General features: G+C 46.3%; 3 protein-coding genes across 8 annotated transcripts in view; 2 read left to right on the top strand and 1 right to left on the bottom strand.

Moving 5' to 3' along the window:
* Positions 1–4,950, top strand: part of FLI1 (Fli-1 proto-oncogene, ETS transcription factor) — an 81,472-nt gene extending 76,522 nt beyond the window's left edge. For all 4 annotated transcript variants that reach the window (XM_052697125.1, XM_052697123.1, XM_052697122.1 and 1 more), the window contains 3 exons: positions 225–287; positions 1,552–1,599; positions 2,355–4,950. In XM_052697125.1, the coding sequence (XP_052553085.1) occupies positions 225–287; positions 1,552–1,599; positions 2,355–2,884 (641 nt within the window). In that variant the 3' untranslated portion in view covers positions 2,885–4,950. The remainder of the gene's footprint in view (positions 1–224; positions 288–1,551; positions 1,600–2,354) is intronic.
* Positions 4,951–5,062: 112 nt separating this feature from the next.
* KCNJ5 (potassium inwardly rectifying channel subfamily J member 5) overlaps positions 5,063–25,403 on the top strand; it is a 51,829-nt gene continuing 31,488 nt past the window's right edge. For 2 of the 3 annotated variants that reach the window (XM_052697117.1, XM_052697115.1), the window contains exons 1-2: positions 5,063–6,983; positions 19,386–19,543. In XM_052697117.1, coding sequence (XP_052553077.1) covers positions 19,509–19,543 — 35 coding nt within the window. In that variant the 5' untranslated portion in view covers positions 5,063–6,983; positions 19,386–19,508. The remainder of the gene's footprint in view (positions 6,984–19,385; positions 19,544–25,403) is intronic. The other variant, XM_052697116.1, reaches the window with a different exon arrangement.
* Positions 12,444–25,077, bottom strand: KCNJ1 (potassium inwardly rectifying channel subfamily J member 1). Its single transcript, XM_052697127.1, has 2 exons — positions 24,935–25,077; positions 12,444–13,578 (listed from the first exon to the last, which is right to left on the bottom strand). Exon 2 carries the CDS (start codon positions 13,557–13,559, stop codon positions 12,444–12,446), a length of 1,116 nt encoding a protein of 371 aa, XP_052553087.1. The 5' UTR covers positions 13,560–13,578; positions 24,935–25,077.

Here is a 25,403-nt window from a genome sequence, read left to right as displayed (position 1 = left end):
TGGATGAGGCATCTACATCGTGTTTTCCTTGCCTGCTCTGCATATTTTCATTTTACAGTGACATTTGTAATTTCCAGTGAAACCTCACATTTTTTATAAGCTTAGAAAATGTTTCCTGTCTCAATCACTGTTATTTCCTCTGTATTTTGCTCTTGCCTTGTTCCCTGTTCATTTTTCCCTCTCTGTTCTGGTAAATAATGTCAGATCTTTCCCTGGGTTTACAGGTCCTCCTGTTGCAGGGACACAAAATGTGAACAAGACAACAGAACAGCAACGGCCCCAGCCAGGTAATTGTTGACTGTGCCATCACTGCATTTGCTGAGTAACTGTATTTTGTATTGGACTGGGGAAATAAACGTGCCAAGCAGCAACAACCATGGACACGGGACCAACTTGCAAAGCCCTACAGGGAAGTCTCAGAACAATGAGTCAACTGTGACCCAGCATTGACAGCAACCGTCCCAAACTGTTTCTGTTTTACTGCGTTGTCCTTCCCCATTCAAAAGAAACATCCTTGTTTCATCTGAGTCACGTGCAGTGCCCAGCAATTGCATCTGCTTTGAAGCACCATGACATGCAGTGCAGTTAAAGCATGCAGCTGTGCCTGCTGCAGCCGTGGACTTTCTGCTCACTGCCTCCTCACCTCTGTTGCAGTGATGTCCAATGGAAGCAACTCTGAATAGAATCAACAGGGCTTCCCAAGAGTCAAAGGAAACCAAATAAGAAAAGCAAACCCTGCTGGACAGCAAGCAGTAGTGTTTCCTGCTTGTTTCCCAGGGGGCCTTTGAAAAGCTAAATACCACCTTCTCTGCTTTGCACAGCTGCTTTCTATCCTTTTTTTTTTTTAGGGGATTGGTTCTTTTGGCATCAGTTCAATCCACGAGCAAATGCTGTAGATCGAAATCACCAAAACCAGAGAGAAGCAAAGGAGAAGTGTAGACATTAGGGCTGAGGAGGCCCCACAGAAAGGGAAGGAATTCATTCCTAATAAATGCATTGTGGAGTTTTCAAGAAACACTCAGCCTCATTGGAGCCAGTGATAAAACTCCTATTACTCTCATTTGTCTAACATTCTTGTTTGCCTCAGTAAGGGAGAGCTGGGTGAACATTTCATTGATCTCAGAGGGAAGCAAGCTGGTCTGTGAACAAGTGAATTTGAAAATCTTATCTTCTGACCAGTTATTCCTATTAGAAGCAATTTATTTGCTTCTGATCTATTTCTTCTCTGCTCTCCCACCCTTGTTTTTCTCATGCAGCTGAATGTTGTAGTTGACACATAAGCGTAGGGTATGGCCAAAAGATTATGAACTTTGAAAGCTGGCAAATCTGAACCAAGTTAGAACCAAGGTGCCATTCTGGATTCCATGAATAAATGGTGGTTGATTGCTAAGAAAGGATTAAGGTCAGGTCTGTCCCACAGCCAAGGAGAAAAGGCGGCACAAGTGAAGAAAATCAAAATGCGAACCGGTTTCTAGGATGGAAAGCAATGAATTGTTGTTTCTTTTAGATGAAACTTTTATTAAGTTAGCTTTTGTTGTCGGCTTTCTTTAGATCCCTATCAAATCCTGGGGCCCACCAGTAGCCGTCTTGCCAATCCTGGTGAGTTCCTCTTTGAATTCTGCACCTCTGCTGTCATTTCCTTGTGATGTTCTGCTGCTGTGTGTGCTGGATGAGTACGTGTTGTCAGCTTCTGGAGTTGGTGATGAGGGCAACGAATCATAGCAGTTGATGTCTCACACGTCTGGATGTTCATGAAGTTGGACGGAATTAGTGGGGAGTGATAACTATAAGCACTTGGATTGATACTGTTTGTTTACTGAAGGAATGCCTGAAGGAAATAGCAAAGGAAACATCCTTACAAGGTTTTTTACCTTTACTGTTAGAGTAACTACACATAATAAAACTAGGAGTCATCTCAACCGAGAAAGAAACGATCTGACATAACTCTGAAGACGTCTTTCTGTAATCAGAGAGGAAACTGTAGGTATCCAGAACAATACCCATGGTAAAGAGTAAGCAATTAAAAGTTGAAACACGCTATGTCAAGCATTCAGTGAAAAGTTTTGCAGAATAGTGTGCTCAGAAAGAGACCTGTTTATGAATAGCTCAAAGATTTTAAGGCCAAAGGCGACCATTATGAAATTTAGTCTGACCTCAAACTCATAAACAGAACAAAGGGTTGACTAATTTGTTTGCTGGGAATCGTTTATCCATTCCTACATAAGACTTTCTAAGGCTTGAAGGAGCAGTTCCCAGTAAAGATCGAGATAGTCCTTCTGTTTCCTGCCTTTGTCTTTGCGTTTAAGCAGGAAGCACAATGTCATTTCCCTTCCTCTTTGGCTTGCTTCTTGCAGGGAGTGGGCAGATACAACTGTGGCAGTTCCTCCTCGAGTTGCTGTCGGACAGTTCCAACGCCAGCTGCATCACGTGGGAAGGGACCAATGGGGAATTCAAGATGACAGACCCAGATGAAGTGGCGCGGCGCTGGGGAGAACGCAAAAGCAAACCCAACATGAATTATGACAAGCTGAGCCGAGCCCTTCGATACTACTATGATAAGAACATTATGACCAAAGTGCATGGCAAAAGGTATGCCTACAAATTTGACTTTCACGGCATTGCCCAGGCCCTCCAGCCTCATCCCACTGAACCGTCAATGTACAAGTATCCATCAGATCTCTCCTACATGCCTTCTTACCATGCCCACCAGCAGAAGGTGAACTTTGTACCCCCACACCCTTCTTCCATGCCTGTCACATCATCCAGTTTCTTTGGAGCAGCCTCACCTTATTGGACCTCCCCTGCTGGAAGCATTTATCCAAACCCCAACGTTCCTCGCCATCCCAATGCCCACGTGTCACCACACTTGGGCAGCTATTACTAGATGCGTTTCTCTTCGAGTGGCCTTAATCAGTCTTGTTGGACCTTCTCTTTTTTTTTACATCTGGGATTTTTTTGTTTCGTTTCGTTTTTCTGCGGACCCTTGACGGATAATTGTGGCCTTTCTGGGACAGAAGTAAAACTGGATATTGGCTATTCCTGGATCAAACCTTCTACTTTTGTAATTCTGCCTCTTGTGTCCTGAACTGAGAGATGGATGCTTCTTTGGGCCAGTACTCTGCATTTTTCTTTGGTTTTTAACGCTTAAATCCTCTGTAGGAGTTGACTATGAAGATTGTTCATCGTTACCTGGAATGACTATTAGCTTTTTGATGAATTTTTTTAAGAATTCAAAGCTGGTTGACAAGACATAGATCCAACTGTGGGTCTTAGGAAAACATGACTACAATTATTTTCTCGCTTTGGAGAGGGTAAGAATTTGACTACAAAGTCAGGAGGACCTTGGGCTGCAGGGGACTACAACTGGAATCTTAGCTTTAAGGCAGATGAGGATGTTCACCCAACTGGAAATAAAATATATGTATTCATATATATATATATATGTTCATGCATATTTTAAGAAGTAAAGGGCATTGAAGGAAATTTCTAGGCTGTACAACTTCAGTAGACTGTGTATTAACTCCAGAAACACCAGAAACCAGAGCAAAAAAGTAACTTGACGTCATGCACATACGTTCTCTGAAAGCAAAAGTGAAGTGGGACAGATGACAGCAGGTCCTTGAGCTCTGCCAGAGCCTGGGGTCGCCAACCGCTACCGATTCGCGAACGCTGTGCGTTTGTCAGACCGCCACCAAAGGCTCAACCAATCAGAAGGCAAATTACTGTATAAATTATGCAGAGTTATTTTTCCCTATATCTCACAGTTTTAAAAGGAAGATGAACTAAAACGAGTTGACCTCGGTCACAAATGCAGGTTTGTTGTGTTTTTTTTTTTTGTTGTTTTTTACTGTCAGCTCAGTTGTTTGTGGGTTGTTTTGTCTTTTTTTAATGTAATTTGTACATCTTTCCAATCTGTACATTTGGGCTGTAGCTTTGTACTTTTCGCTAAAAAAAAGAATAAAGAAATAAGACGTGAGTAATGTATCTGTTGGAGAAAGCCTAGGTCCTGCAATGGGATTCAGAATGGTCCCCAAACTGGCCAGAAGCCTCCCAGATTTCCTGAGTCTGTCTAGGGTAGATGTTTTTCTTTCATTAGCTTGTCGTAGTTGTTTGCAAATTAACTCCATTTAGCTAACACGTTTCTCTTGAAGCTGATTGAAAACATTCATTGCAACTTTAAAGCGACTGCTTCAGTTTTTTTCTGATTCTTTTTCACCAAAATCTTGAACTTTGGAAAACTTTTCATCCATTTCACAGAGAAAATTATCGAATGCTTCCCAGCACATCTTTTGGCACGGCGTTTCGTTTCCATTTCAAACACCGGTCGCTTTTCTACCACCTCTAATTTTGCATGTGCTGATTTGATGATCCGCAAACGGTGGTTTGGTGCCATAAACAGAAGGGTAAACCACAAACAGTTCTGTTTCAGAACAGATGTCTATAGGGGGATCAGGCCTACATGTACAGCCTGTTAGCTAACTCGTATTAATTGGCAAACAATTAACAGGATCAGAAATATCTCGTCTAGACAAAACCTCCGGGACTCTGTGGGTGCAAGATTTGGTCCATGTGCATCCGATTGCAGGATGAGAGCCTGAATCCAGAACATTATAGTCTGCTCATAACTTTAACCAGAAGCACTGATGCCGTTATTTAACAGAAAGGAGAAACAAGGAGCTGATCCGTTCGGGTCTGAGTGCTTTTGGGATGTTTATAAGCAACGTTACCGCAATAATCGCAGATCTTAACGATGAAGAAATCACCCGTGGGAACGGGGCTTTTGCTACTATATATATGCAATGTACTTTTTGGATATTAAAATATATATAATTTTGCAAGTAATCTTGGTGTTTTTTAAAAAATGTATGAAGTGTTACGATGAAATAGCTGTATGAAGAAGATGATGTAAAAAATGTGGCAAAATAAATGGTGGTTTTCTTCTCAAAGGCATCATCTTGTCCCACTCTCTCCCTCCTCTCTCACAGCTGCTGACAGAGCATCAACGTGCATCTAAATTACATCCAGCTAAAAGAAAACCAAGAAATCTCCATAGTAGCAGCGATCACCATCCTTGGCTCTGTAAAGTAATACTGACCTCTTGTTCCAGAAAACTGGCGTGTCTGGAGCCAGCATTCATTGGATCTGATTTAGAGACTGAAGCAATCAGAAACACAGGCTCCATCTTTTGTCCATGTGGAGAGGGGGAGAGAGAGAAATGACAGAACAGGCGAGGCACGAGGTGCAGTGTGTGGCACGAGGGCAGTGCAGATTGGGAGCAGATCCACGCTGTGCCACAGCAGCTGCATCACAGCCCTGTGCCGAGCACTGGGACACGCAGCCAGAGCCAGCTGACAGCATCTCTGCTCTTTGCTCCTCAGGGTGCCCAGCAGCCACATACCGTGCAGTGTGTGCTGCCAGCCTGCCAGCCTGCTCGTGTTTCTCACCTGTCCCCAGGACCAGGGAAATGCAGTGCTCTGAAGCGTTGCTGAGGTGGAGCGGGAGGCTGCAAAAACAAGCACTGCCAAGGAATCATCTGACTGTGTCTAAAGGTCAGGCAAAGGCACTTCCTGTATTTTTTCAGACCCACGGTGGTCCTCAGAGATAGCTTGATCTTTCTGCAGATTTGATAAACCCTTGGAAATACATAACTGCACAAGCACACCATTTCCTTCCTCCACACACAGCCTTTTGTTGCTAAGTTTCTGCTACAATGGCTTTCACCAGCTTGATTAGCAGCAGCTCTGAAAAAGAGCCGTGTTAAGCGGTTGTTCAGCCACCACAGAGCTGTTCCTTTGTGTATTCAGCCATACTTGCTCAACTGAGTCATAAGAGTGAATGTTTTGTTGCTTATCTCTATTGTTTTCCACTTCAGCTCAATTCGCATTCATCAGTAGAAATATCAAGTGCTTTCTTCTAATACAACGTACCTGCCCAGCTGAAAGCAATGGGAAAACCGAAGACTGAGTTTGCACCAAAAAAACCTAAGGGCAGAATGTGGAGGCTATCAGAGTGTAACAGTGCCTTTGCCGGCAGCATTTGGCCAGCAGCATCCTTAGTAAAAAAGAAACAGGCTTCTGAAAACGGCCATTGGAGCAGCATCTTTCTGACTGCTCAACTTGCAGCACCTTAAAGGAGCTCAGCTTGAGAGATGCCCACAGCTCAGCTCCTTTTGGTCTCTTCTCATCCCCTGTGGCTGATACAATCTTTGCTGGCATTTGCTCCTATTTAGAATTAGGCAGAGTTCGCTGCCCACTGCAGGCTGCATTCTCATAAAAGAGAGAGATCTTACGAAGAGATCTGGGAGCTCAAAGATCTCACACCAGTGCCAGGCTGACAGTGGTGGGATTCCAGCCGGGCACCTGTCAGCATTTTCATAAGATCCGAATAGTTTGCAATGCTCAGGTGGAGAACAAAGGATAAGAAAGGGAGCGCCGTGATCCGTGCGCATCCCCGGCCAGCAGGCTGAGCGCCGTGCTGAGCTCGAGGGACGATAGCAGGGAATCTCCCCTCCAGCACCAACAGGGGCAGAATAAACCAGGGATGCGATGGCACCGAAAGCACTTTCTGCTTTTCCCGGGAGGACACGGCCGATGGAATTCAATATTTCGGGCTTCGATCAGAAAGTTTACAAAACAGAGGGTTGGAATCGCACGACCATAAGGCAACCGGACGGCAGAAACTCTGCACGGAACTTCAAAACCCAGAGCCAGGCAGGAAGCACCGCTCCCAGGGAAATCGGCGCTCGAAGCTGCGGAGCTGCAGCGGTGCGGAGCCGCGCTCAGGTCTCGCGCCTCGGGAGCGCGCAGCAGCGCAGCACGAGGCGGAGGGGCCGCGCGAGAGCGGCTCGAGGCCGCCACCGAGGGGAGGAACCGTTAACGGTCGTCTCCGCTCCGTGGGAGCGGCCGCGCACGGCCGGCTGCCGTCCGGTGAGAGCCCGCCGAGCGCCCGCTGCCCTCGGGTGCCCCGAGCAGCTGCCGAGTGGGGTGAGCCGGGGCTGAGCCCCGCGGGAGCCACGTCGGGCAGAAAGAGCTCCGCGCGTGGGAGCGGAGGGCGGGCGGGCGGCTTCGGCGGTGTCTGCGCAGCGGGGAGCGGCGCTGCCCTGGGCGCCCTCACGCGGCACAGCGCATCATCCGCGCCTTGCGGCGGCTCCGCAGTGAAACCGGGAGCGCTCCCGAAGCGGAGAGGCCGCGCGGAGAGGCACAGCCGCAGCCCCGAAGTGCAGCCCCGGGCCGAGCTGCCTGGCTGCTAGTCGTTCTTAGAGGGGAGCAGCCCCCAGATCCCCGCCCCGTCTTCCCTTCGGTACCACCTCTGCGCTCACGGCAGGGAATGAGGTCTACCGACGCTCCTGCGAAGCGGCTGAATATGTCCCGCTCTCAGAGCTCGTGCCCAAATAAGTCACTGCATGCGCTACGCTCTGTGTAGCAAAAAGAGGAACGCTTCCAATGAATTCTTGCTTCGCGCTCTTAAGATCCGCCGCGGCGGCGCGGGGAGGAGCGGCGCTGCGGCCGCCGTCCGTCGCGGAGCAGTGGCGCCCCCCAGCGGCCGCGACGCAGAATGCAGCGGCGGTCCCGCAGCTGTGCGGCGCTGGGAACTGCGGGCCTGGAGCGGGGTGCGTTACGCAGAGTGCGAGGGATTCAATGTTTTCTAGCAGCCCGCGGGTGGAGATGCATTGAGATTTTCCCGTTTCCAGCCTCCCCTCGCTCACCCGGCTCCCTGGAGCAGGGAGGGTTTATGTCTTGCTCGTGCAGCAGTTTGTGCAAGTTGTAAGCTTTGCCAGGCAGATGCTTCCACCACAGGAATGTCAGCTTGGCCTCGGAAAACACACTGTGTGCTCTCACAGCTGTGCAGAGAATGCTTTCGGCTTCCTCTCTGCAGTTGCAGTGTATTGCAGGCTGTATTTGATTCAGGGTTGATGTCAGTGCTGTCGCAGCAGCTCCACAGCATCAAGCTGTAGGCGCAGATTCAATGGAGGGTTGGGAACTCACCCCGTTTCCCCCATCCCCGTGCTGGCAGGGCTCATGGGCTGTGGTTTCCCTCTGTTTGTGTGGGGAGCAAGAACTGCACCAGCGCTGTGATGGTTCCAGGCCGGATCAAAGGGGGCAAAGAATGAGAGAGGGAAATAAAAGCTCTTTCCAGCAGAATCCACATGTGTGTAACCACATCAGCTTGCTGCCTGGAGAGAGGAAGGAGGCTGCGACACCTCAGCCACTCTCATTTGCGCTGGGGCTGTGCGCTGCTGACTTGTTTATGGGGGAGTAGCTGGGTTTACAAGGCAGCACGCACACACAGGGGTGATGCTGTGAGTTTGCTGTGCCACATCACCGCAGTGCAAACCGGTCTGTGTATCCAAACGCTTTGCCAAGGTTTGTTTTATTGTTGTTATTTAGGAGTTTCTTCTCACCCATCGCTACCAAGGGCTGTGTGCAGACAGCTCATAGCACATGTTTACTGAAAGCAGTTATTTTAATTCACGGCCCTTTCTCCAGCAGCCAGCAGGACGCCTTATTCATTTGCCAGCAGGAGGGTGAATCTATTTCAAAATGATTGAAATATTATGCACAGCTTGAACGAATGTTTAAAATAAATACAGTAGAAGAAACATGTTGTTTGTGAAATGAGAAGATAAATTAAGTTTAGTGCAGACACATTATTCCCAAGCTTTGTTGCTTGGCTAATGCTTTCACAGCTAAGCCCTCTTGGCCTTCATTCAGCAGTAAGTACATGGTCTGATTTCCTCCCCTGAAGAGATGGCTTTGCTCTGTACCAATGAGGCTGATGGCCTCTGCATTGTATTCTGCAGTTGTTTCTGCTACCGGATGGACAGACTGCAGGCTGGATGGACAAATGGAGGGAAAGAGAACCATGAGGGTTTAGAAAAGAGTGCTGTAGAGATGTGACAACAAAGCTTTGTCACAGGCAAAGAAACGTGGCTTTTTTCCAGTATCGGGGCAGCAGTTCCCTCCAGAGCCACTTCTGCTCAGCAAGATTAAATTTATTTTCATCCTCTTAACTGAACTTTCTTTTAATGGAAGTAGAGGTGACAGCTCCCAAAATAGATTTCCTATGGAGTCTGTCCTGAACGGCACTGCATGCAGAGTGTCTCCGATAACCTTTTTTCCCTGCCCTGGGCCTTTATCTCTCAAGTGACACACAGCTCTCTCTAGACATGAAGAGGAAATCCCCCACTGCTCCAGGCTCTGCGCTCCCTGGGTGGCAGCCAGAGGGAGGACGGCTCCTTTCCTGGGTCCTCATTTTGGTTGCCTGCAATCCCAATCCATGTGAGCTTTGCTCTGCCACGGCCCTGCCAGCCTGGGATCTGCCCCAGTTCATGCCCTGGCCAGTTCCCCCTCTGTCGTGTTAAAATGAAAGAGTGCAACCATCTCCCCTCTGTTAGTGCAGGCAGCAAGGCTAGAAATTGAGGAAGGTGTGACTGTCAGAGTAGACTAAACAACAGATTATTATCTTTCAAGTGAGATCAGCTGTCTTCTGTTTGAGTTGTGGTAGCACTTAATGCTTTGTAGACAGCTGTAGTGGCAATGCTGAGGCACAGCCTGAAGCAGGGATGAAGCACCTGGTGGGAAGGCAGGGCCAGCACAGGGCAGCTCAGGTGCATGCAATGCACTGAGTGATGGAAGGGCTGCAACCAGGATCCACCCCTTCCCAGCCCTCATTTAAGGGTTGGCACTGGAAGTGAGGGAGTTTTATTGGGCATTCTTGTGTACCGGAGGCCTTCCAAAGGTAAAAAGCTTTGCAGCTTCTTTTTTTGTGCCTGTGTGCCTATAGCTGTTGTATTTAAGCAAGGCCTAGCTTGCTGTATCCTGAGGCTTTGCTACTACATTGTCACTGTTGCACATTCCATTGCATTACAGTGTTACAACGCTGAGTAACAACTCAGAGAACAAAAGCACAGAGAGGAGCATCCTGATGAACTTGAGGCTCAGAGTTTTGAGATGGCTTCCCAAGGGCAGTGCCTGCAGGTGCATTGTTTGGAGACCCCTTGCAGTGTGAAGGACGCTCGCTGCCTCTTGGGTCAGCACTTGAGTGTTTGGTGACTTTTCTCCTCATTTACATCCAAGCCAACTTTCATGAATGAATACAGGATTCTTTCCTATCGTTTCCTTGCAGAGGTGGATTGGACCTTAGTAAAGACTGCATTCTTACTTGGGCACTGTTGTGTGCCAGGCAGGGCAGTGGGCAGCAGCTGCCTTTGTGTTGAGAGCCACAGGTGCTGCATTGATTGTGACTGTAAAACGTTTTTACTGCTGGCAGTGTTTGCAGGACTGCAGAATCCCCACTCTTAAGGATTTGGGCAATATCTGTTAGTGACTCTGAGGATTTGTGCTGGCAGTTCCTCCTTGCCATGCAGCCACGTGCAGTAGTTCTGATAGGTGATGAGAACAGAACTTTCTGTGCTGCTCATCCAAAGTGAAGAGGGATTTAACAACGATGTGCAGAAGAAAGACTGAGACGGCTGAGAAGTGGCTTTTAAAGTGCTTTAGTGACATCACTGTTCTTAACATTATTCTTTGTACAGAGTGAGAACCTCACATCCCATCTTACAGATGGCAAATTGGAAATCCATGCCAGAGTGATTTGTTCTGAACCACCAGAGGGGCCGATGCTCCACTGGGGCTGAACTCCCTTGGCTCCCAGATCTCTATTGCTACACTCAGTCCACTCACAATGCTGTTGTGGTTATTTGACCACTTGGTTGTGCCTTTCTTTTACAACCCCTCGATCCTGCATTTAAAAAGACACATCTGTTTTACCAGTGTTTAAAATAGATGGTCTGATTTACATCACTGAGAAGAGCGAATCTCTCGCTCTGGTCCCATCACCTGAGCTCTCAACAAAAGAACTTTTGGGGGGCATCAGGAGACCAAAAATATCGGATTGTGAGGATATGGATGGAAGTCACCAAAAAGCAATTGAAGGCTTCTGCTGCATTTGAAATCTAAATGCCAAAAATTAAAGCAGGAAAATGTACTCCTAGTTACCAATGAGCAGAACTTGTCTGCTGTAGAAATGCATGCTTTGTTTTGGTGAGGTGAACCATATGAAACTGGATGTGGAGATCTTTTCTGGGGGCTCCTGAGCATCACTGCTGTGTGTAATGGCAATGCTGAGGCACAGCCTGCAGCAGGGGTGGAGCACCTGGTGGGAAGGCAGGGCCAGCACAGGGCAGCTCAGGTGCATGCAATGCACTGAGTGATGGAAGGGCTGCAACCAGGATCCACCCCTTCCCAGCCCTCATTTAAAGGTTTGCAATGGAGGTGAGGGGATTCTGCTGGAGATCCCTCCCTACCTGAGGCCTACCAAGGATGAGCAGTTTCTTTCCTTTATTTCTGTGCCCACAGCTGTTGTTTTGAGCATATCCTCCCTTGCTGCAGCCCAAGACTTTGCCGCTATGCTGTCATTACTGCAGGATCCGTTGTGTTACAGCATTTCACCGTGCTTTTGTCGTAGCTTCAAAGAAAGGCCTGTTGGTGTTTGTGCTTGGGCTGTTCCAAAGATGCATCTCGTGCTGGGAAGTTCCTCTCTTCTCCCAGAGAATTGCTCTCCCACCAGATGTGCTGCAGTCTGTGTGTTCTTCACCTCCCTGCAGTGCTTGCTGTTCCACTGGCCTGTTGCCTTCTGAGATTTCTCAGTATCACAGATGCTGCCTCCTGGCAGAAGTGGACAGAGGGGTGTCAGGAGGGTGAGACAACTAAGAACAAGCTGCAACGTTCCTTGTCTCTCATGACAGGTGTCTGCTTGTGCTTGTTTTTGCTTTCCATCTGGTATTTTCCCTCAAGGGATCAAAAGCTTTCACAGAAGAGAGCTCTTTATGATGTTGAAGTTGCAGCAGGATGGCATAGGCTCTGTCTTCAAAATCCCTTCCTAAATGTGTACCATCCCTTAGTGCTCCATTTCTATTCATATGACAGCTCAAAATAAGAAGGAATTGTTTCAAGATGTTCAAAAGTGTTCAAAAGGTTTGGAGCCGAAGGGTCTGCATCCATAGAGGGCTTTGGCAATGAGAGACATGCATTTCTGGTGAGGTTTTGACTTTTAAGTCCCTTTGGTCCTTATGGAGAATTTTGGCCTTCTGTCTGTCCTTCTCATGCTCATGTTCTCATAGCTTTGCTCCTTAAGAGTGACTTAAAGTTTCTCTTTCCAGGCTTTGTAAGACTGATGTGCCTCCAGGAGCTCAAGTGAGTTGGATGCTCCAACTTAGCAGCTTCATAAAATGTCCCAGATATAAAAATATAAATTCTATGAAATACATAGCGTTGTTAAATAGTGTTCTGTGATCACTGGTATGCTGGTCCTCTCTGATTTGAGGCTTTTGAGAAGATAAGATGTAGAGTTAAAACAAACCTGTTATTGGTTTTACTAAGTCATTAATCCTCTCAAGATTGATTTAACTATGCAGAAAAGTGCAGTCTGACAAAGATTTGGAGCTACATTTTTGTGTCACTGGCTTCACTAACTTCTGCCAAGACAAAACCAGGGTTGTCAAAGCCTTTCTTCTCTTTGGCTTTAGCTTCTTTCTCATTGTAGAGGCAGAAGGCACAGTGGGGCATCTCCACTGCCACTGTCTTGCTGAAGTTCTGGAAGTCTACTCTGTATTTCCCTTCTTTGGTCTTGGACACAATGGGAGCAAAGCGATAACCCCAGAGCACCTCTTCTGGGATGTAAGATGTCCTCACTTGGCAGGTAGCACTGGTGGCTTCAACGGTGCCATCTAAAAACACCACCAGTTCAAAATCTTGCTGCAGAATTGTTTCTGCTGCCATGTGGAAGAAAGGGCTGTTCTTGTCTATGATGTGGTAAATAGTCAATGGGGAAATGAAGAAGAGATTTTCGTTGCCAGCATCAACGATAAACTCTATGTTGACCTGGTCCAGAATGATTGTCTCTCCTTCTGGGGTGATGGTGGTCTTCAAGAGTTTGCCATAGATGTGACTCCCGATGAGAAGGCTCTTCCTGAGGTTTGCCACCCTGATGAGGAGGCAGAGCTTCCCACCACGTTTGCTGATGACAGCGTTCCTGCTGAAGGTGATGGTCTTGGCCCTGTTCTTGGACCTTGAAATCTTGGCCAAGATGGCACCGCACATGAAAGAATTGATGATGACCCCCAAGATAGACTGGAAGATGAGCAGGAAAATGGCAGTGACACATTGTTCTGTGACACATCTGAAGCCATAGCCAATAGTGACCTGTGTCTCCAAGGAGAACAGGAAAGCTGAAGTCAGACCGTTGATATTCTCAACACAAGGGGTGTGATTTATGGAAGGATTGAATTCTGGAAGGTCTTTGTGTATGTAGGCCACAACGTACCAGAGGAGACCAAACAGAAACCAGCTGCCTAAGAACGCTGAAATGAAGATAGTCATTTTGTATCTCCATCTCAAATCCAGGACAGTTGTCCATATATCAATCAAAAAGACAAACCTTGACTGCTGTACGTTACCAAACTCTATGTTGCACCTTCCATCTTTAGAAACAAGCCTTGCTTTTCTCCGGCTTCGTTCTGTGATGTGGCTGGCAAAGCGTTTCCGGAGGTAGTTGAACATTCCCTGTGCTGCTGGTGTTCTGCAGAATAAGAAATAATGAACATCATGGGTCGCATTTGTACCTGCAGGCAAGGAGTAAAGACTGCCAAGGTCTCAAGATTCCTGCTTAGGAAAAAGTTGTACCATTTGCATATTTTCCCTCCACTACTGGAGAAAATTTCCAGTAAGTATATGAGAAAATGAGCAGATTTTTGCCTAAGGAGCATTCCAGCAAACAACAACAAAAAAATCATTTTGGCTTGCTTAGTAAACTTGTGAAGTTAAGAATCGGTCAGCTGTTAATGTTGTCCCCTGCTCAGTGGAACAAGCAGAGGAATAGGGAAGCAGCAAAGTTCATTGTGGGCACGCAGTGGGAAAACAAACAGGGAGAAGCTCAGCTTTGAGTTTTTTTCTGTCTTGTAGAAGATGAAGCTGGGCTCAATGAAGTGTGTGTGTGTTCATCAGGCGTGATGTGGAGTGTGCATTTAGGAGGAAACGGGAGAGGGTGCAGAATGTCTAATGAAGCCAGACTGATGCAGTGACTTTTAGCATGGTTATAGGTTGGGTTTGAGGTGTGAATTTCAAGCTCTGGAAACACAGAAGCAGGACTCCTAGGAGAGAATAAAATAAAGGGTTATGCAGCTGCTGGAATATAGTTGGGTGTTCACACATCCCAAAGGTAATGCAAGAGAAAAGGAGTGGATTTTGAAATCCATTCTTAAGGGAAAGTGCAGCTCTGTGTCTCTTAATCTTGTCCTTTCTGGCTGTCCATGTTAGCAAGAGACCCAGGAAGAAGGAGTCACTGATGGGGGAAATAGCACAGATGTGATCAGAGCGGGATCAGCAAACGTGCAGAAGTGTCCCAGTTCTGCAGTCAGTCATTGATGTAGGTGTGGGGTGAGGTTCATGCACTGCAGAGCTGCAGATGGCCTGCTCTGTTCGTGGGCAGATTTTGACCCCAAACATAGGGATATTCTTAGAGATAATCCACTTTAGAATTGATGACCCCTCAGGCACAAAATGTCTTCCTTTCTAACAGAAGATGTGTTAGATGAGCTGACCCAGCCTGGGAATGTACCCTGTGTGCCTCTTTAGCCTTTATTAAACAAAATTCTTCTTGTGCAGCTGAACTTTGCTGTGTGCTGTAATTACATTTCTTGGGGGCAAAATGCTTCAGCTTAAAACAACTCAGAAACATGGTGGGAAAATGTCCTCGCTGGTGACTCAAGCAGAGAGTATTTTGAGTTTATTGCATCTCTGAGGACAAAGCATCCTCAGCCATTCACAGGCTGGGATGTTTGCTGTGGCACGTGTGGCGCTTCAGCAGTGCATCCCAGACCAGAAGGTGCTGGGGGCTGTGCAGCTGATTGCTGTTCATTCTGTGCCACTGTGTTGGATTGCATCTACTGACATGAGTTAGTGCAAAATTTGCCTTGCTTCAATTCAGTTTTTAAATGGTAGATGCTCTGCTTGTGCCAGTAGTAAAGCTGGCTCCTAATTGCTGGTAAAGGAAGACTGTGCTCCTTCTGAGTGGATACGTCGTGTCTCTGCACCATGCAGGAGCGAGCTGCTCTTTAGCAAAGATTTTCTTCCATTTACTCTGAAGCAGAAGCTGCTTAATGTTTTAGATAGCTAAAATAAATCTCTCCATTAGATAGAGTAGTTACAGAGACCACAGATTTACCTTTTGATGCAGCAACCAGTAGCAAAGGCATAATGTTATTGATAAGCATGAATTACATTTCATAAAGCCAGAAGTAAAATACAAATTTGTTGCTTTGTGTCACAGCCTGTGCTTACACTGAAACCTCTGCTCATAAAAGAGGATGAAGAAATGAAGGTCATTGTGCCATAGCTTTTCACTGTTCTGAACGTTTGCTGCTGAACGTATTGGTGGTGAATGTAGCTGCATAGTTAAACTTTAAGCAAGAACCTGAGGAAGGGAATGGGGTCACTCTCCAAACAATCTTCAAGTCTGCTTTTCTTGACTCCGTTTCCATGTGTTCATGTTAATGCATAGTTTGTGCAAAAAGAAAACATTGCTGCACAACGCACGGTTCTCAGAAGCTCTGCAGTATTTAACCTTAATTTCCCTGTGTGCAGGAATGTGTGGCTCCAGCTGCTGTTGGTATTTGTTGTGTTGTGCTTCTTTCTGCAGCAGTGTGAGCTCTGAGTGTCAGTGCTGGAGCAGAGCAGAATGCCTCCGTGCCACTGCCTGCACACCCTGAGCTGCACGTGTGCCTTGGGCAGAGGTGCTCAGAGCCCTGTGGAATGGTGTGAAGGGGAGAAATGGAAGAGGTTCTCTGATCCAGCTGGCTTTTCCTGCTGGGGCTGTCACAGATGTTACCACGATTCTGGTAGACCTGATTCAGCCTTCACTTGAAATCTTTGGATTAATCCAGACATACAAATCAACAGATAATTATCACAGAGATGAGAGGAAGCCAATCAGCACAATCTGGGCTGCAACCTTGGAAACATTCCCAACTTTGCTGCTCCTTTTCTTCCTCTTTAAATCTTCCCTGCTGTCTTCAGACTGCTTTACAAGCCCTGTTTAAGCAACCCAGATAGATCAAAGTCTGAAGAAAACACCCTTCTTGAGCCAGGGTGGCAAAGCAATCCTACCCTCAACAAATCTTTCTTGCTCCCACTTACAGCTGGAATGTGTTGATTCTCTTCAGCAAGAGAAGCATTCCCTCCCGTACCAACACTGAGCATGCTACAGGGGAGGTTACAGAAAGCAATTTATGTAATACAGCCATTAGTCCTTTCCATTTAAATCACTGAAGGTAACTGACTGGCTGCATTGTAGCTAATATTTAGCAGGGTGTTTCCTGTCAGCCCAAACACACACAGCACTGCAGGCTGTGCTGCATGAGAAATGCCTTTAGGAGGAGCTGGCAGAGCTCTGCTGTCCCCAGCAGTGTTGAGTGATGGGACAGCAGCACTGCCCTGAGTAGTGATGGCATGTCGAGGTTGGCTGCAGAAACATGCAGCTTCCACTGGGCTTTTCCACTCATATTTCAGAGATCACTGCAATAAGCAGAAACCTTTATGTTTCTGTTGTTCACTTCCTGATCTTTCCTAACTAACCTCCATCACCCCCCATACCCAGAATAACTTACAAACGCACAGGTAGGTAGTTCTGGAGAGATGCACTTCTGCAACTGTGTAACAGCAGTGGTTAGAGGTCCTGCATGCTACGTACCAGCTGGGGCTCCTCTGCTCACCAGGGATGCAACTGAGTGGTCCTCTGCTCCTACTTGCTCTCAGTTGGTTTGCTGTGAGCACTTCTGAATGTGGGGTAATGCCCAGACGCATTAATGGTGCTCTGGGTAAGTCCTCTGTGGAGCACATTAATCCATGGAAATGGCTTTAATCTCAGTCACGTGCGGTGCTGGGGAGCAGCGGGTGTAGGAAGGGGAAGGTGGTTGAGGTTTGATGGGGGTCAGGCAAGAGCAACATCTTTTAACACATTTAACTGTAGTTTTGATACCCGTGGCTTCAAATGTATTTCTTCCCTCACCGCAAAGGAGGTACAAACAGAGCTGGCAGAACCTCATCATTACAGGGGGAAAGCATGAACGCAAAGCAGCCCTCTGAACTCACAGCTTTTGATAGAAATGCATCTTTGTTAGGGATTCAGATGAAGCTCTAAGGAGCTTAGGTAGAAAAAAGGGGGATACAGAGTTAAAGGATTATTTTTTCAGTCCTGTTCAGCTCTTTTCAAAAATCAGTTCTTTCAGTCCTTTCTGGTTTTTTTTTGTTGTTGTTGAACTTCCTCTGAACAAAGTATGTGAAATATCCCACTCTTGATACCTTCTGAAATCCTTTTTTATTAGAAAAGCAAACAGCAGCACTTAGTCTTATTGTGTGTTATTTGCTGGCTTCTTTTCTACTGAGACCTTTGGAGAATACAGCTCATTTGCTTTTCATTCACTGCCATGGCTAGAGCAGGAATCTGCCTGTTGCAGTATCCCAAACCTGTTGTGATATCAGAATTGTAGCAGAATCAAGGACTGCCAAACAGAGCTGACCTCGCAGTGAATCAATTTGAAGTACAGCAGGAGCGTAACCTTGCCTAAGTCTGCTTATGTGCCTCATTTGTCTCCTGTCACAGAGGAGGAGCACCCATCACTTCTATTTAAACTGGGTCAATCAGGAGTGTTCCAGCTATCCTTGGTAAGAGCACAAGGCTGTGCCAAGCCCTCCCTGCTGCTCCCACAGCCTGAAAACGTGTATGAACTGTGTGGGGTGTGCAGACTGTGGGATCTATTGGTCATGGAAGGGGCTGAGCCACTCCAGGAAGGCTGCTGTAACGCTTTGTCAGCCTGTTATACCAGAGGACTTGGGACCCTCTGCCTTAAAAGTGGGTCTTCATGCTGTGCTCCGTGTGTGCTTGGTGGGGTTTGCTCCCTGATCCGCCCTGCTGAGCACCCCTGGTGCTCCCCACTGCAGTGTGCCATGGGGTCATGCTTCAAATAGGGTTTCCATGATAACAAGCAGCAGCTGCCTGTATTGAGGAGCATTACTTGCACTGTGCCTGCTGTACATTACTTGAAAAGACAGGCTGCAGTTTCCCCTCACAAAGCTGTCTCGAAGGCATCGTTCATTCCTGAGAACACAGGCAGATAAGTGAAATAATGTGTACTGCAGCAATGGAGGCTTGAGCAAACTGTGTATTCTTGGAGACTGGAAGTGTTTGGGGTCCTCAAGGGTTGCAAGTAAAGATTTACAGCAGTAAAGCCATTACTGTTATTGTTAGCCATTAATATTATGGCAGTTAGCACTGCATGCAAAATTAATTCATTACTGCAGTTACTGAAGGAGAGAGCCTGAAGTGCTCAGCTTAGGTGAGAGCGCACAGTGTGGCTCTCGAGTACAAACCCCATTAAGGCTTTGGGGAACACACAGCAGTGGGATTTCCTCCTGCCCAGGGAGGGCAGCCCTGGCTCACAGATGTTCCCTCTCTATCACATGGAGCTTGGCAAACATCTGTCAGACAAAAATATTTGCCAGTGCTCTCCAGCAGTGATGGCTTCATAGGGACCAAAGGAAACTTTGTTATTTGTGCTACTTCTGCAGCGCCTGACCAATTTCACAGCTAGACTGCATCTCCCATTGCACCTTCCTCTGCGACAGAATTCCTGTGCAGCCAATGATCCGCCTCACCTCCAGGGTCTGTCATGGGATGTGCAATCGTGCTGGGAATCACCTCTGTGAGAGCTGGGAGTGGGGCTGTCTGTGCCACGGTGGGGGATTCCCCAGCAGAACTGTTTCTGCTTTCAGAGAATTGATTTTTGCTGAAAATACCAAGTTTATTCTTTTAGAAGAAATGGTTCTCTGGGAGAAGTTATTCTTGAGCAAATGGTATCTTTGGGGATTTTGGTCAAAAGAGAATGATTCTCCTTGCAGTGTTTTTGTGTCCTTGTGGTTTCAAAAGGAATAAAATAGGGCTTGAACACAGTAGAAGTGTTATGTTGGCTGTGTATTCTGCTCACTGAGGAGTCTGGAAATGATGTGTTTTGCTTTCTGTTGAGTTTTTCTGAAGGAGAAAGGAGAGTTTTTGCTAGCTATTTCTCTGCTGCCAGAAAAGGCATTGAATTGTGAAGGTGTGGTGATGGTGGACTGCAGAGTTCCACCTGTTTGCCTGAAAGCAGTCTGTAAGCAAAGCAGTGTGCTGCACAGGATGTGTGCTGGGAAGGCAGTGCAGCACAAACACCATCCACAAAGGTCATGGGGAGAACAGGCAGAGTCATGTGAGCCACTTCTGTACATTCTCATTTTGTTATTCTTTGCTGAATTATTAAAGGCATTGAATCATTAACTCGCAATTTCTTTCTACAGATTGGCAATGTCAAGTCTCAGTCATCAGTACGGTGCCCTGCAAAGGCTTTGTGCAAAAGCCCTGAGGGCTGAGAGGCAGCTGACAGCCATTATCCAAGGCCAAGAGCACCTGGGGACACCACGATGGTTCTGATCCCATTTGGGCATCTCATCTCAAGGTATCTCAACATTCACTGTTCTCCTGTCATTTGAATTTCCAAACTGTTGGAGTATTGAAATGCGTAGTGGCTCCGTGCCACCCCAAACAGAGCTCAGCACTGGGTATGATAGAAAACACTGACAGAAGGACCCAGCATTGACAGAAAGTACTTATTGTTACAGCAGCTTCCAGAAGCCCTTGCTTACTCAGTGCACAAGAAGAGCATGATGTTGCTCTCTTTGCACTCTGCACATCACTAAAGGAAAGCAATTAAGTGAATGCTGCCATGGTATAAAGTCTTCTCACAGTAACTTACATCACAGGGTATAGCTAATGCCAGCTCCAGAATAGAGATGCAGTAAGAGAATACTCAGAGGCTGCTTGCTCAGCCTTGCACACCCTGCTGGGTGGTCACACACTGTGGTTTAGTCAGCCACAGAGCCAGGATTTCATTTACTGTTTCTCAGTTCTGTAACAGTTCCCTCTGTGCGAACCTGAGGAAAACGAGGGAAGGGCAAATAAGCACCTGGATTAAATGGCAGTGGGAAGAGTTTCTTTGATTCTTTTTTTCTGTTGTGTTTTTATAAGGGCTGCATGCTGCTTAAGGTTTCAATTAAATGTTTGTGATTCGTGTGCTGCATGCTGCACTATCACTGTGCTGCAGTCACTCACCTGCATACAGCTCTGGGATAAACCCTGGTTGTCCTAGGCTGCATTTTGGGAGCACTTTTATGCAGAACTCAGAGCACTATCCTGCTGCAGTCCTTACCCAGAGTATTTTATTCCACAAGTATAAGGAACAGCTTTGATGCTTGTAACACATCATTGCTACCTGCTGATCTGCCACGCTCCTCTGTTCTGCTCACTATGCCTGCAATTCTGTCACATAGCAGCTTGCAAGCTGGATTGGCACGTGCTGGCTGATGCTGCATGTTGAATCAGTTGAGGTTCACCAGTAAAAGTATCAGACATCAGTAGTTCAGAAGATTTCCTTTCATCATTCAGTGCTCTGATCACAAATGCTGGCAGCACTGCAGACTTTGATTGACAGATTTTGTTCTACCCCTGGTTCCCAATATCTTGATTTCTGCTGTGTTCAGCCAAGCTGTCTAGAAACATCTTGTCCCATTTCAGTCTTATCTCAATAGTTTCTTTCCCTCATCTCTGCTTGGCTGCTGCATCGTGAGGTGGGTGACAGCAGTTGTTCCAGTGCCTTTTGAAGGGGTGTGTGACAGCCTACAGTTCCTGTCCTGGCATTTGATGTGAGTTTTTAGTCACATGTTATGGACTGGGGGGGGAAAAAAATATATCTGACTTTTCAGCTGTTTTTCAGGTGAAGGTAGAGGTATTAAGGACACTCTGTGCTCTTTCATACAAGGTTTGCTGAAGCGAGTCTCATCCAAGTGAATTGGAGAGCCAGGGTCCACCTGTGCCTGTTAGATTGGTTAGGATGTTCCAGTGATTTATTACAAATAAATGCCACAGAAGTGAAGCATTTCAGGAGCAAATTTTGAGAATCAAATCTGAGTTGGCAGCTGTTTGCCACGTCTTGCAGAAAGCAAATAGCTTTCACTTACAGGAGAAACCTGATTGTTCCCTGAAATATTACATCTCAGGGCTGCTCCTTTTAAGAGCAATTTTGGGGTCACACAAAGTGCCTTGTGGAAGCATTGGGGATGACCAGCTGCAAATCTAAAATGTGAGCAGTCTGCTGTCCCTGGGGTGTGCAGTGTTTCACCAGCAGAGCTTTTCCTGCTCCAATCCTTCATTTACTTTTGTGCTCCTAATTATTTATATAAGTGTAATTGACTTGCAAGACATTCCTGGCTTCCAGTGCACTCTGAGTGAATTATTGACCCATCACATGGGTCACTGATGTGAAGAGACATATGAACAAACTGGGTACAAAAAGCTGCTTTGCATTCTTAATAGCAAAGGTACGCCATTAATAACTTTGCCTGACTCACTCAGAGCCTGCACAATTTTAGTTTAACGTGCACATGGCTGAGTTCATCCTCAGAGTAATTTGAAACTCACTGGGCATGGACTTCATCTCCTTGTGCTGCTTTAAAACCTCTCTGCGTAGAGATGTGAAATGCTAATTCCAGACTTTATGGCTGACTTGAGATGCTACATTTGAAAAATCAAATCCAATTAAATCAACTGATTACCAAGGCCAGAGAGTGATATTCAGCACATCTGTTGTTACTTCACAATGAGGAGCAAACTAGAGGAGAATGTTGTGTCTTAATGTATAAACAAGGCTAATCTGTCCTAATAAGAAGGTTTTGGTCTGCAGCACCTGGGAAGCAAGTGGTCAAACCTTTTCTGGAGACTGCAATTACCTGAGGCTAGTTCTGGCTTTCCACTTCTTTTTGTTGTGCTGTGGGGTGGCTGCTTTCCCCTTTGTGTCTGTTTCCCCACCTGCTCATAACATGGAAGCAAAATGAGGGTGTTGTGTGGATGAATTCAAAGACTGCCAAGTGCTTTGAGAGCTGTTACGTGTACTGCTATGCACTGACAGCGTGGCATCAGCTCATCGTAGTCAGAATTGTAAAGGAGCTCAGGATTCAGGAGACTATAAAGCTAAGAGGTGCCCTCTTGCTGTCCTGGTAGGAACTTATTTGTCATTATCTGAGGAGAAGAAAAGCACTTATGTGCAAAGAGCACAGTGAGGAGAGAAAAGAGAGGAATGTACAATGGGGGGTTTTTTGAGATGGAAAAATACTAAGAGCTGATCTACAGGTACGAAGCAAATGAAAATCTTTAATTTAGGTTCGAGTGTGAGCACTGTGCCATTCTTTGTATTCAAAGCCATGTTATCACCAAAATACTCAGTGGTTCCTTCCTCTGGAACCAGTGCTCCTATTTTGAGCATTACTCCTGTAAACAAGCTCTTATTTCAGTTACTAATAAGCACTCGGAGATCTTGGCTCAGTTGTTCTAATTTGTGCAGAATTCAGAGCAGCCCTTGGTTGTGATTTGAGATTTTCATAGTCCCTGTGAAGTGATGGAAACGTAATGAAAGATTCATTTTGCTTCAGTGTACCCTCAAAATGTGAGAAAGGCCCAGGCAGCTGCTTGAGATACCAGAGCATGCAATGAGGACTGGGTGAGCTGCTGCCCATCCCCAGGTTAGATCTCCTTTTAAGTGAGTAAAGGAGGAGAGACCAACTCCATTATTTTATCTCTTGCTATTAATGAACATTCGCACACAAGGCTGTTCAGATTGCAGTAGCTGTATGTTGTGAAGGTCTCTTGTATAATTTTGTTTTCCTCATTGGGACAGAAAGCCCCAGGGCTTCAAACAGGCATTGTTTTGTTGTTTGTTATCTGTGTGATTACTCTGTGTGCACACTTCTCTTGACAGCACAGAGAGCATCTGAGGGAGTTTATTAAGGTATAAACCAACTTAAATTACCTTGCATTTATTGTGGGCTGCTGCTGCTGCAGAGGAGGCACATTTGCATATCAAAACCCTGTGATGTGAAACCAAGAAACAAATAAAACCATCTTATCTCTGTGAGCACTGTGTATGGAGGGTGCAAACTTATCAGCCACCCACAGCCTGACTGCAGTCTGTTACCTGCTGTGTAGCAGAGGTTTATGAAGATATGCAGGGTGAGATAACAATGCTCTGAATCTTAGCTTTAAAGCTCCTTCTCCAGTATGCAGGCTGATGTACAGTAGACTAGAAGTAGAGCCTTGGGCTATATCATGCTAGTACATCCTTTGAGCTGTGCTGCTGAAGGAAGAGACACCTTGCTGTGCTGTAGCAACTGCATTTTCTCATGGTTGTATGTAAAGGAAGGTAAAGCCACGTTCCTGTGCCAAACTCCCCTCCTTCCCACTGTAGTTCAGGCTCTTATGCAGACGCTCCTTAGTGTTCAGGTGAGCTGATGAGTACAGCTGAAATGCAGAAGCCGTTAGTGGCCTTCAGGTATAGGATGCTTAGAACTGCATGGCTGGGAAGAGCTTTCCACTCTCACACCCCAGAATATCACTGCTTAGCTACCAGCTCCTGGTGGGGCCACAGAGCTGCCACCAAGAGAAGCAAATTCTCAGAGCTGTTTGTTCCATTTCTAAAGGAGGAGTGAAAGGCAGACAGATCTGGATGGAGCTGGAAACCAGCAAGAACCTTGATGAAAGGAAATGAGTCATGGAAGGCTCGTGTGTCCTTCCCCCTGCCAAAGGGTGATGAGGGTTGGGGTGGGGGTAGGAGGTATCACTGCTGGTTCTGTGCACATCAAGATGCCTTGGAAGGTTTTGAAGGCAAGATTGACTCTTAGGCAAAAGCACCTGTAGGGTGAGCTTGCTGTCCCTGCCCAGCATGAGCAGGCTGTGTTGGTATTGCTGTAATACATGGAGTGCTGTTCAGAAGCCCCTGGTGTGGCTGGTATCAGAAGGGCTCAGTCCCTACGTGCTGCTGTATCTGTAGTGAAATTATGCTGCTGTCACTACTGTACCTATGTATGATATTTATTAACAACAGCTGAGGACCAACGCTGTTACATCTTACTGGCTGTTTTTAACAGAATTTAAGGAAATGATGGCAATTATTAGACAAGCACTTGTGCAAAAAGGTCATAGTAGGGAAGTAGAGGTAACCAGTACAGGAGGACAGCTGTTACTTACTGATCATTCAGACCATTACTTTCTTATTATCTTAGCTTGATTCTGTAGTGGATATTTTTCTCCTGTTGTGCAGTGAAGTTGCATCATGCAGAAAATTGGTTTAAGTACAAATTCTTATGGTGTCTTTCATCTAATGTTCTCAGAGAACATTACTAATAATTCATTAAAGGGGCACTGTCAGCTGGAACGTGTTAATTACCATTTTCTGACAAGTCAACCCATAAGTGGTGTGTCCTGATTTTCCTATTTATTGCTAAAAAATATGTAGATTTTCTTTTTCGTGTAGATGTTTATAGGAGTTGAGGGAAGTAATTGACTACAAGACTGGGGAGGTGAGTCATGTACTACATGCTGTCAGGCCCAAAACAGGAGAGAATTTAAGGGTGGGTTCTCTTTTAAACAGTAATTCTGAGCAACTCCTTACTGCAGGACCTGAGCATCTCCCAGTGCATCTGGATGGGAACAACTTGTGGTGTGTATGCATCCCTGTTCCAAACAAGCACAGTGAAATCAAAGCCTGGCAGTAAAAACCATTATTTCCTGCTCCCAGTCTGGGTGCACAGGCTCAGCCTTCTAGAAACTGTGAGGGAATGACAGGCTGCCCAATACTCATACAGAGTTAGAACAGCAATCATGGCAGTTACCATAGCTAGCTTGATGCAAACCTGCACTGCTTTATCCCACTGTAGTTTGTTGCATTGCAACGCTTCTGTATCCTTCCAGCCCTGTGTCATTGCTACCTTTCAAGAAAATAAAATGCCAGTGAGCCTCTTACCTTGGATGTTAAGCAGTGAAGGTGACTGCAGCAGGGAGGTGGGAGGGAAAGCTTCCTGTAGCCCTAGAGCATGTAATTCCCAACAGCTTCTCCACCAAAGGGAGCATGGCCAGGGCCCTCCTTGGCTTTTATGTGTGCCTGTGTCAGCTCAGACTGGTTGCCAGCTCATCTATATGCAGTGGCTCGTTAATGTAATGGCTCAGTTTATATACCCTATGTGAAAGGCAGAGAAGTGGCTGCTGGATTTAAAAATAAGGCACAAGTGTTGAGCTGTTGAGGGTAGGGAAATTAGTGCAGTGTTACCCGGGAAAGCTGGTGCTACTATGACTGTATCTGTTACTGTATCCCACCGGTGTAAATCCAGCAGCAGTGTCCTGACTACCTGTGAGAATCCTGCCTTTGTTTTGCATGGCAGCATGGTTTTGGGGAGAAAAAAAGCCCCATGAAATGTATCTTTTAATACCTCCTA

This window comes from Tympanuchus pallidicinctus, unplaced genomic scaffold, assembly GCF_026119805.1.
Source record: "Tympanuchus pallidicinctus isolate F22 unplaced genomic scaffold, pur_lepc_1.0 scaffold30, whole genome shotgun sequence".
NCBI classification, from domain to species: domain Eukaryota; kingdom Metazoa; phylum Chordata; class Aves; order Galliformes; family Phasianidae; genus Tympanuchus; species Tympanuchus pallidicinctus.
Note: the sequence above shows the minus strand (reverse complement) of the source record. Positions and strands in the feature narration are given on the sequence as shown.

What these genes read in the sequence shown, in the direction of transcription:
- KCNJ1 (XM_052697127.1), bottom strand. Translation starts at nt 13,559, where the DNA reads ATGTTCAACTACCTCCGGAAACGCTTTGCCAGCCACATCACAGAACGA.